Raw genomic sequence first — 12,317 nt, 5'->3', positions numbered from 1 at the left:
AATGCTGGGACACAAACCCGATGCTGGGACACAAACCCGGACAAGCGTCCCGAGATGGCGGAGGTGGTGTCCCTGGTGGAGGCGATCGACACGTCGAATGGCGGCGACGTGAACCCCAAGGACCAAACGCAGGGCTGCCTCTCGTGCTTTGGGGACAATCAATTCAAGTTCAACCAGTTGGCATATAGCTAGAAGATAAGATTTTGGTTGTTGCATGCTTTAGAGGAAATCAAAGGCTTTGTTCCTTTTTTTTTGCTTCGTGGTTCTTTCAGACAAATGTAGCTTGTGAATGTAAAGTTGTACATAAGCCGACATGGATAAACTAGCTTTATATATAGTTGGTGCCCAATATAGCCAAGCTTGTACAATGTTGTGGAACCCACAACGTTTCAGGCACATATAAAAATACAGTTGGTAAATGAATCATAGGATTGGTTCACATTCAAATAGGATATGTCAATCTCTACTTATCTCGATGAAGAAGGCAGTCTAGAAGATCACGAGGGAAAGGTATAAACACCAAACAAACTTTACTCGCAAATTCTGTTGGAACATGTTTATATAACTCTTATTTAAACAAGGAATATGTATGTCCATAACAACGTATAGGTACCTAACTTACTACTATGAAGAAGGTAAGGGGTAGGCTGACCCTCTCTGGTTCTGCCTTTCCTATCTCCGACAAATGCACTCAACACTTTTGGCAAAACCATCCACGCCTGGTCTCCTCTAGCTCTTCCCCGTCTCTTGCTCCAATCGCGCAGCGCTCCGCATGCCACGACCTCTAGCCACCTGCCGCCCCCCGAGCCTGCCTCCCGACGCGATTCATGGTCGCACACACCCGATGCCCCGCCCCCGAGCCTGCCTCCCGATGCCATCTCCCTCGCGTGTCAACCTGACACGCAGAATTCGGTTGATAACATCACTAAACAATGACCTATGCATACACAAGTGTGACCCATCAGTTGATAACATCACTAAACAATGATCTATGCGTGTACAAATGTCACCCGTTGCAACGCACGGGCATATACCTAGTATAAACATAATTGGTGTAGTAGTGTAGTGGTATAGGATGATATGCGCGAGAGAGAGGTTGTGAGTTCGAATATCACCATTTACAAAACATATAAGTTTGATTCAAAATAATAGTGAAAAATGATAGGGCAACGGGTAAGGTAATAGGGTAGGGTTGGAGAGTTGTTCCTAGAATTTAAAAAATGTTTTGCTGTTTTTTTTAAAAAAAATTCGATTCTTAATTTGCCGAGTGTTTTTCTTTGCCGAGTGCTTTTTGACACTCGGCAAAGTCTTTGCCGAGTGTCCGAAAAAAAGCACTCGGCAAAGAACTCTTTGCCGATGAAATCTTTGCCGAGTGTTCTTTGCCGAGTGTTACACTCGGCAAAGCCTTTGCCGAGTGTAAAATAGCCTTTGCCGAGTGTCTTAGACACTCAGCAAAGAACGCGATTCCGGTAGTGAGCCCCCTCCCCGCCCCTGCTCCCCCCACGCTGCGCGCGTCCGTGATGCCGGGGATCCACAACCCCTCATCCTCGTAACAACCTCGGCGTCGTCTGCGAATGTCGTTCCAAGCGCCACGACCAGGGGCCGGCGACGGTGCAATCAACGCGTGCAGCGCGGCCGCGCGGCAGCGAAGCAGGCAGGGAGGGCACGCCGGAGGTAGGGTACGAGCACCTGGGGACTTCGGGTAAGTAGAAAACTGAAAACCGACATCAAATTTATGCTTGAGACACCGCCGACACCGCGCGATACCCATACGCACCTACCATCTCGCCCGCCGTTCTCGTCCTTGTCGATCTCGAGTCTAGCGACATCGACCAGAACCCGGGCTTCGCTCCATCTCCTCTCCCCCATCTCTCCTGTACGCACTCTCTCTCTCTCCTCCCCAAGCTGCTGACTGGCTCGCGAAGTCGCCAAGGGATCAATCGAGATCTAATCTCGTTTCTGAGATGAGTGCATCTACCGCCATGGGAGCGCTCGAGCAGGCCCACCTCGCGGTCGTCGCTTCCGCATGCGATGATGATGAGCAAAACGACTACATCGACATGCTCTCAGGGGACACCGCGGTGACGGGGCTACACCGTGGAGCCAACGGTGCGCGCTGGTGTTGGGGCTTGATGAGGACGACCGCCATGAGGGCCTGTGCTGGACACCCAAGCATGTCTCCAAGGCCTTCCGCGATGGCACCCGAGGTACAACGGTCCCACTGCTTCCAACTCTCCAATTTCCCTCTCCCCTGACATCGTGGATCCGTCTGTAACTGTCGTCCCCGTGCTTTGTCTCTCTATGGAAAATGGTGTCTTCCTTCTTACTATCTCGTTCTACACCCTCCACATGCTTGCACGGTGTTTGGGTTGATGTTCATGTCAGTGTTAATATTCTAAGCAATCACGCCTATCTTATAAGATTAGTGACCACAAATATATTCACTTTAAGTTCTTGTTGGTACAGTCTTGCATGTGGTTCCAAAGTGTAGTTTATTACCCATGTTTCTTCCTGTGAAAATAAGGCTATATAATTTGGTCAGCAAAAAAACAAGGTTAAATCTGTTGTTTGCTGGTATTTTTCATGTAACCTATATGTTTACATGTTATTTGCAAATACCCCAGCAGAAAGTTATATGCACACTGACTAACTGTGTTGAATGCATAAAGCAGGCACACAATCACACCTGCCTGGATGGCACTTTGGCTATTCTTTTTCCTTTTTAATAATAGAAAAACAGGTAAATTATATATGCAAATAACCGTTGGAAAAATCCTTCCTTGTGAGCATTGCTAATAGTTTGTGAAATTCATCTATATGCATGGAAACATCTTGCAGAGCATGCAAGGCTTTATATCCCATTAGACAGAGCACATTAGACGACATAGTGGTGTCAACTTTGGGCATATCGGGAGCTAGGAGAGCAGGGGCGGCAGGCGTCTGCCATGGTCAATTTTTTTGGTTTTGGCTCCCTCATGTGCAGGGCCGATGCAAGCGAAGGTGATATTGAAACATCTAGAGAGGAGGGGCTCAGCAGTATCTGAGAGAGCTAAAACTATGTAAATTATTTAAGGGGGTGTTTGGTTTATAGGGACTAATTTTTTTGTCCATCAAGTTTATTATATTTTAGTCCCTAAAATATTAAATATGGAAAATAAAACTCTATTTTAGTTTCCATATTTAGAAATTTAGTAACTAAAATGAAATAAAATAGAGGGACTAAAAATTAGTGATGGAGTACCGCCAGTGTTAAGCCAGTAAACTGGCGCATGTTGGTCCAGAGTAATTAAGGTAAGAATGTAGGATATGGAGACTGGTAAATACGTAGGGTTGTTTTTAGTTATTACTATACTATTTTGTAATGTAATTAATGTTCGTCGCTACTTCCCAGCAGTGGTGTAGTTGCTCCTGATTTGTTCGCCCATCATGATGTACATGATCATCACTCATGTTCTCTCCTTACATGCTTAGGCTTCTGATCGTTTTGTAGCTGTTGTGATAGAGATCTGACAAGTCTAAGCAGAAAAGTGTGTAGAACTCCCCGCTGTCAAAATGTAATTGTTTCTGGTGAAATCTAGATTTCTGTAGAAATTTTGCATTCCATCAAACAGTCAATACATTACACATGCATTTGTCGATTGTTCTTTTCGTTGGAAGTAGTTTGATCATTCCCATATGTTCATACCTAATGCAATAGTCACTTTCGGATTGATGTGGCATTACACGAACATAGTTCTTATTTTTAACCCATGTTCATTGACTTGTAGATTCTGGAAGCACTTACAGCAAAGAATTGCCGAGAGGACTTTTCGCAGGAATCATTAGAGACACTTGGGGATTCTTTTTTCAACTATATTACAGCCCAACACTTTTTTGGCAAATACAAAAATCAGCATGAAGGCGCGCTGACCAAGATGAAGAAAAACGTGATCTCGAATGCAGCTTTATGCCAGCTTGCTTGCAGTAACAGTCTTGCGGTAGTCTTACCTAACCTGGCTTCTTTTTTGAAATCTTAAGTTTTGTTTACGTGAGTTGTCCCTAGAATCGTAGATTTGCAAACATAATCTACCGAATACAGCAGTTTGGATCAGCATAGTATCTGAATTTGCTCCTGATTGTATTCTATGCAATGTCGTGTAATATACTTGCCTGATTTATTGTGTTTCCCTTATAATTGCCGTGTAATATACTTTCCCGATCTATTGATATAATGTTGTGTTAATACTTGCTTCATATATAATGTCGTGTAATATCTATTAATATACCGCCTGATTGTATCAGAAAATCGTGACTGACTGTTTCCCTTGCCTAATTTATTGTGTTTCCTTTTTTATTGTGTGTTTTCTTTCTGAGGGCATGCATGATTATATTCCTCGAGCTTCCGATTAACCTCGAGCTCTAGACATCACAATTAAAAATCGTTCTCGTAGCTCGTGCCGACAATGGCGACCTCTGTTGAGCGGCACCTGCCCCCCCCACCCGTGGTCGACCATTGCGCCTCCCAAGAGCTTCAACATGTTCTGCTCCGGTGGCCCAGGAGGCAAGCGTCGCACCCGCCCCGATTTTGATTCCATGGAAAAATACAACATTCCCGCCGGACTGGCGATCATCGTACCTCCTGTGCCTCGAGGTGGAGCCACCCGTCTGCGACTCGCGTGGCGAGGCCACATCTGACGCGTGGGTGCGGCGCCACCCGGCGCTTGTCCGGCTCACGGGCAAGCACCCCTTCAACTTAGAGCCTTTGGTGCCGTGGCTGATGGCGCACGACTTCATCACCCCGGCACCGCACCACTACCACTACTAGAAAAATGTCGACTAGAAACCGACGTTCTTACTCTAATAGATCAACGTTCTTATGTTAAGAATATCGGCTTACCGACATACTTAACCGACATACGTGGTGGTGGGGCTCGTGACTCTCGTGAGACGCCCCGCCAAGCTAACCATGGAGCAGCTGGTGACGGAGTTCGAGGCCTTGGAACTCCCCGTGACGCTGGTATGCGTGGCCAACCAACACAAGGAGCATAACAGGGTGTGCCAGAAAGTGGGCTTGAACTGGCCTCAGTGCCATCTCCACGTCCATGCAGTGCGGCACGCGCCTCTGCGACATGCTGTGTCACTACGGCGTCATGGGCGCCACGGATGACGTCGTCAATGTGTGCTTCAATACTGATTCTTTAGAAATACTAAAACATTTATAATTTGGAACAGTCTTACCACATGGATTTAACATATCATAGTGATGTTTGTATTTCTGTATCTATGTTTTATACTAAATTTTAACTCCCGTGGCAACGCACGGGCATTCACCTAGTAAGATATAAGGAGAAAAATATAGAGTGAATTGTTGAATATAGTCTAAATCCATTCTCAATCTGTATATTTCCTGGTAAGATAAAAAATAACTTCTCTTCAACAACTCCTTTCAGTTTCTTTACACTTGGAAAATCAATCTAATCGTGCGGACTCAAAGAGAGGGCTGTAATTTTTTTGGCGACACTTGTAGTATTAACTCTACTATTACCGCTTTTCGTCCTCTAACATCTCCAATTTATCGAAGTTTCCTTTTATTATTGCATCATGTCATTATTGTTTTCATTATGGGTGGAGGCGCAACAATAAATAGATTCACTAACTTAATCATTGGTCTTATCCTTCAGCTATTGTTTGGCTAGCTCTATTTCATAGTACTCAGAAACTAGGAAAGATGGACAACAGATTTTGGAAGAAAAATCAGATCTAGACAAAGCAGAGGAAACAAAAGTCTCGTGTACACAGGTGTGTTCCCATTTAGTTCATTTTCGTATGTAGTTGTATTTTTTTGGGAGACAATATAAAGCTAACTTAGAGCATCTTCCAGAAATTATAAAATTCACTTTCAATCTATATTTTTTGTAAGATTAAGTATAACTTCTCTTCCACCACTTCTTATTTTAACTTCCAGTTTAATGCACTTGGAAAACCAAACTAATCGCATGGAAATATCCGTGTACCTATCGATTCACCGGTTTGGAGGTACCATAACATGAAAAGAATAAGGAGTAACAGAGTTTTTTCAATGCAAATGCATAAGATCAACTTGAGTAGTTCTCTAAAACAATTTCTAAATCAACAATTTAGACAGCTAATCTAAAAACTCATCCTCAACATCTCTATATATGCTTTTATTTAAAATTTAGCTACTTCTCATTTAACCTCATTCTTCCTCTACATCTAGCAACTATTTAGCAACTCCCTAAACAAAAACTTATGTTACTTATTTATTTTGGTATTTTTTTCACTTTGTAGTAAAGATATATTAGAAGGGGCTTATACGCCGACCACCGATATACAATTGTGGCAACTAGTCATCTTGAGATTAAATAATTGACAATACAACAATCGTACATGCACACGTCGGAAATTATCGAATAAATAATTGTTGTAGCAAATAAAAAACCAACACAGCTCACCAGGTTGAATCTGTCATGTCAAAATTTTGAGATCGATATACGAAAGAGAGATGAAAACAAAAGTAAAAAAGTGGTCCCAATCAAACTGGTGGCATGATAAGTTTTAATATATTTAGACTCTAATATATAGAGAGGAGGAGATGAGTTTTTTTTTCTTCCTATATTATTTGAGGATTTGCTAAATCTAGCATTTAGGAAGTACAATTATACATAACTATTGGAATTACTCTACGAGAGTAAAGATACAAAATTATTTGGTGTGTTTTATAACCATTCGAAAATTTTAATACAAAATACTTGCTATATTTTAGAAACAAGTTTTTGAAAGTTGTTCGAACCGAAGAAATGTGATTTCAATATTTTATAGGCACTTAGAGAACTCATTGATTTATCGTATATGGCCTCTTTTGGATTGAGGGAAGTTTTTCTGTTTTCATGTGTTTTTCTGTGAAAGTAAATTGATTCATGTGAAATTTTCATATAATTTCTATGAAATTCTCGCATTCAAAAGGAGGCTTATATTTTGCTGGAAACTACCGAAGATGCTATAATTTATACTATTCTATTAAAATCTTAATCCTCAGTGCCGACACTCTGGGCCCACTCCAGACGCCCCGCATCGCGCGTCGTACCCTATGGACCTCACATCAACGCTTTCTATGGACCTCAGGGCTCGTGCAGCTACTGCGTCTACCTAGCACTCACCCCCACGCTCAATGTTCATAAAATTTAGGGCTAACCACTAGACAACACATATCTTAGTGTTTACAAATGAACAATAATTATATTTAAATAAATATATCAATATCTATTTATTTGATATATAACAATAGTAGCAAATCAGAGCAACTGACTAATTTTTTATATGGAAGAATATTCTTGCTTCCACAAATGTTCGTTTGCACCATTTTACGTACCACTCCATCTCACGCGGATATGGCGTCTTTCCGGTTTTTATTGTTTTTTCATGTTCAGTGAGTTTCCAAATAGTAAAGGTCATGTTTGGTTTCAACAGATTTTAGATAATGCAGAGGTAACACTTATCTAAAACAAAATCCTACGATCTTAGAATCTGAGTGAAACTGAACGCCGCCAAAACGGCGCAGCATTCCAACCATCGCCTTGCGCACTCCGCCTCAGCCAGCCCCACCGTTATCCCAACGGCGCAAACCCGCAAGTTCGTTCGTTGTATTTTGAGAAAATCCCGTTCCGGACGGGAGAAAAACGCAAATTAAAAGGCGAAACTAAGCCTAGCCAGCCGCTGCCCCCACCAGAGCAGAGGCCGCCACGCGCTCTCGTCCCTTCTCAACCCCTCCTTCTCCTCCGCTCCCCCCGCGCGGCGCGGAAGAGAGACCAAAGGGGACGGCAGCCAGGAAGGAAGAGGAGGCTTCGAGATTTTTGCGGAACCCCCACGCCACCCCCCTCTGCACACCACCACAACCTTCTCCTCATAGCCTGCCTCTCGCGTAGGGTTTGCGCGCGCCACCGTCTCCACTCCAATCCCAGCACCACCCGTCCTACCGCCGCCGCATTCGGAGCTCTGCATCTGCCTGCAGCCCGATTCGCCAATCGCCACCGAGCCTCGAGAAGCCTCGCCGTACCGGTTTGGGGATTTCTGGTTTCCCTTTCTCACTGTTACTGTTGCTGGGATCTGAGGAGTGTTTGTATTGGTGCTAATTGTTTCTGCCGATTTGGGCGTGATTATCCAGGCTGAGTGGTATTGGTGATGTCGGCTGATTAGATTTGGGGGTGTATTGGTAGAGGGGATTCGTTTTTTTTAGGAGGGGGACGTCTGGACGTCTACCTTCTCTGCTATTGGATTGGGCTCCGTGATCGAGACTGCTCCGTGAAGTTTTTGGTCCTAGGGATTGTGTTTTTTTGATCGGCCCGGACCAGGAATAGAGGGTTCTTCTCTTGAGAAGATCTAGGGCCGCGTGTTCTATCGTCGTCTGTAGATAAAATCAAAAGAAAAAAGAAAAAAAGAAAATAGAGAGGGAGAAAAAAAAGAGAGAGCGAGAGATATAGAGAGGTAGTGGAAGGGAGGTTGGAGGTTATGGCGCTGAATTACTCGTCACGCTCGCTCCTGGTGACCGATGAATGTGCCAACATGATGCTTGGTTGTGGGTGCTGGTCGGATGAGGCCTCTCCTGTATCATCCTCCGGGGTGAATTCACTGTGGTGGAATGAGCCTGAGATGGAGATGAAGGAGGCGGATCCTGTGGATCTCTTACCCACGGACCCCTTTGGGATGAACCTGGAAACTACGTTCACAGCTGCGATCGCCAGTTGCATCGGGGACCTCACGTTCATGTCTGGTGCTGGGCATTTTGGAAGCGGTGATGACGATGATTTCTCTGATGACCTGAGTTATTACTTGAACCAGGCTTTTATGCTCACTCCGGAGCCATGGAGTGGTGCCTATACTGGTGGTTTTGAGGATTCTTTTGTGTGTGGAGGCCTCTCAGGTGCTGGAGGCATGGAACAGTTTTCACGGTTGCCTCCTAGTATGTCCTACTCTATTGGGGTCATGGAGGACCCATATAGCTCTTGTCACCCAGCTTTGTCATGCTGTGATAATATGGTTGAGGAGGACCCATCTAGCTCTTGTAACCCAGCTTTGGCATGCTGGGATATGGTTGATGTTGCTCCTGTCCAGGAGGGAAATGATGCACATGAAGCGATGGTGTTTGTTCTGAGCTATCTTGGCTTACGTGACATCCTCTCTGTTGAGATGGTGTGCAAGTCATTGCATTCAGCTGTCCGGAACGAACCCTTTTTATGGAAGTGCATCCATATTGACTCGCGCTTGGGGAAGAAGATGTCTGATGCTGATCTTCTGTGCCTGACACAGAAGTCCCCAGGTTCTATGCAGTGCCTGAGTCTTATGCACTGTAACAACATCACAGATCAGGGATTGAAAGCTGTTTTAAAGAGTAATCTACAGTTAACAAAGGTTAGTATTGTGTGATCCATAGGAATCTGTTTTATTCATGATACATCTCCATAGGAATCTAGTTTTTATCTTACGATATTCTTGGCAATCCAACGTTATAATGTTATATTGCTGGCTTGCTGCACTATCTTATATTATTGTTATTGTCTTGAAAATGTTGTACATTGTTGTTGAATTCTGTACTTACAGCTCTGAGCATCCAGCCAATGTTATAGGGTGCTTATGTACTGCTGTGGTACATGGCTTGGCTACTCTCTATTTGGATATATGAGATGAACTGAAAACTTAGATTCAACATTTTTTTTCATTTAGCTAATTTCATTCATCTGTGATTTGTCTATATGATATTTGCCACTGAGACAAAGGTTAAGAGTTCGACACAGCCTCTCTGCAAAATGCAGGGGTACGGCTTTCAGTTATTCTATCAACAAACCCTACTCATGTGGGAGCTGCCAGCATTGGGTCTGTCTATAAAGATATTTGCCAGACCACAAACTAGAATGCAAAATAGCTAGAGAAGACTACTTACTTGCACTTGATAATATTGCATGTTTTTGCAGCAGAATACAAAGAAGGGTATTTTTAACTAAAGTTTATGATTTTTTTGACATGAATTTTTATTTGCTTTATAGTATTTCAGTTTTGTTGCAATATCAATTGAACTGGTATGAAAAACTTGTGCTACCAGTTTTGGCAATCCACATTTCTCCATTTACTTAACTGCCTCTTGTCTCTATTTATTTTTTGATACAGTTGGGCATTTTTGGTGCTTTCCGGATTACTTATCAAGGTCTTATTGACAGTCTGAGGTCATTTAATATGGAAACAGATATTGGTATAAAGAAACTCAGAGTTACAAATCACGTCACTGCATCAGAAGCGCAATATGAAGAGTTGTTGTCCTTGATGAAAATAGACAAGAAGATGGCATTACACAAACAGGAGCCTCGGATCTTTCATTCTGGTCGTCTTTTACTAGATCTTTATGGTGGATATGTTCCCGATTCTTTCGTACCAGAGCTTCATGATGAATTTGCTCTTGATATTGAGAAGTGCCCTCTTTGTCCAAACTACAAACTTGTTTATGATTGCCCATCAAAGGAGTGCAAGAACAGCAGACATAGTACTTGCAGAGGGTGTATTGTTTGCATCTGGAGATGTTTGCTATGTGGGAGATGTATAGACATTGCCAATGTGTTCCAAGAGTCGTTTTGTTTGGGGAAACTTTGCCGTGACTGTGTCAAATATGAAGACTTGCTCCCCACAGAAAAGTAGATGTTCGAATCTGTTATCTTCATTGGATGGATACAGTTTTAACTTTTAACATAACATTTCTTCTGTTGATTGATGCTCCCATCCATCAGTATCTTGACTGAGTATTTCTAACAAGGAAAAGAAAAAAAAGAGGTATACCAATTTGCTATCGGTGTAGTTGCAATGACTGAAATTGTTTTTGCTTACAAGAAAAAGAAAAAAAACGGTATAACCAGAAGACGATCATGGTTTCCCTATCAAGGTGTCAGCCGACAACTAACAATTGCGGTAGGTGATGTTACACTTCTAATAATATTCTTTTGGTCCTTACAGCAATTTTGTACTGGCTCAGTTAATGCATGAAACTAGAATACCGGTCTCCAGTCGGGCCCGAGTCTTTTGCTGAGTCCCTTGTACTTTTGTTTCAGGTATGTTTCCTTTTGGAATAATCAAGTGCTCTGCTCCGGAGTTTGGACAACAGTACAAACATTCTCCCAGCAGGCTGCTTGATGCTGCATCTTCCTGGAACATCAGAAGTTATTGATTTCATTTGCCCTCAAAATATCAGATGTATCTATCTGTCCAATGTTACCTATCTAGCTGTGTGGCTGTGTGCTATGTTACTTGACAATTGACAAGTTATTGGAATAAATAAAGACAAACTTCTAACTTAACTAGATTCTTTCTCGCTTGCAGATGCTCTGGGGCCTGTTTTTGCCTGGTGTATTTTCAGTTCTTTTTTTCTGGCTGCTATGCTTGTTATACCGTTTGTCTGGGAACTGTGTCCGTCTCGGCGAGCGAAATAAATGCCCATCCATTGCTAGTGCGCCAGAGGTGGTAATAGATAACGATCTAAATGTTTCTTATGAGCTCTTAAATAATTTTAGTTTAAAATGAATAGAAATAAAGCCTGATTTAGATCCTTATAATTTAAGTCTAAAATTTAGTGGCCATTGTCACCCTAAAGTGCCGCTGATAGCTGAAACCTGAAACAAAGCCTGCGAGGTGCTGCGTTCCCCCTTTGTAGCTTTTGCTCTTTGCGGTCATGTTTTCATGCTGCTTAGTGTTCCCCTCATGAGCCAAGCGTCTGGTCCTGTTCTTCTAGATAGAAAAGAGGCACAGTGGGTTAGAGCAAGTTTAATAATAGAGTCTATAATGGACATGTCATCTAGAATCAACAATAAAAACGTTCATATAACCAACAATAAAAATATTCATATAATGATGTTGACATCTAGAGCCAACAACAAAAATATTCATATAATGATGTTGACATCTAAAGACAACAATAAAAGCATTCATACAATGATGTTGACTATAAGTTGGCTCCTAGATTATATCTTGTATCTTTCACTTTAATCCTTTTGTTTTAGAGCCCATGTAGGAGATGACTCTTGCATTAGAGCCTACTTTCCTTACGTTTTGATATCTCTCCTCCACATAAATAAAAATGCTATAAAAATGCTATGTAAGCAGACTTATAGCTCATTATTATTCTTGTTCTTAAGTAGCCAAATATACACAGAACATATGGAATAGAATGGACGCATTTCTGGTTTTGGTCACAGATTGTTGATTAGCAGCGCGAGCACTGCCGTTTAAGATGGCAATGGGTCGGGTGGGGTAAAAACCCATCCGCAATTGCACCTGTGAAGTCT

At 42.6% G+C, this 12,317-nt stretch overlaps 2 protein-coding genes across 2 annotated transcripts; both read left to right on the top strand.

The window, feature by feature from the left end:
- The first annotated feature begins 1,681 nt into the window (after positions 1 to 1,681).
- LOC118473595 (endoribonuclease Dicer-like) lies at positions 1,682 to 4,218 on the top strand. The gene is made up of 2 exons (XM_035963495.1): positions 1,682 to 2,207; positions 3,768 to 4,218. The coding sequence occupies exons 1-2, from the start codon at positions 1,965 to 1,967 to the stop codon at positions 4,014 to 4,016; spliced, it is 492 nt and encodes a 163-aa protein (XP_035819388.1). The 5' UTR covers positions 1,682 to 1,964; the 3' UTR covers positions 4,017 to 4,218.
- A 3,497-nt stretch (positions 4,219 to 7,715) lies between these two features.
- LOC100382612 (uncharacterized) lies at positions 7,716 to 11,333 on the top strand. The gene is made up of 3 exons (NM_001366798.1): positions 7,716 to 9,405; positions 10,159 to 10,947; positions 11,088 to 11,333. Exons 1-2 carry the CDS (start codon positions 8,506 to 8,508, stop codon positions 10,678 to 10,680), a joined length of 1,422 nt encoding a protein of 473 aa, NP_001353727.1. The 5' UTR covers positions 7,716 to 8,505; the 3' UTR covers positions 10,681 to 10,947; positions 11,088 to 11,333.
- The last annotated feature ends 984 nt before the right edge of the window (positions 11,334 to 12,317 follow it).

This window comes from Zea mays, chromosome 10, assembly GCF_902167145.1.
Source record: "Zea mays cultivar B73 chromosome 10, Zm-B73-REFERENCE-NAM-5.0, whole genome shotgun sequence".
Lineage (NCBI taxonomy): Eukaryota > Viridiplantae > Streptophyta > Magnoliopsida > Poales > Poaceae > Zea > Zea mays.
This window is presented reverse-complemented; position numbering and strand designations above follow the sequence as displayed.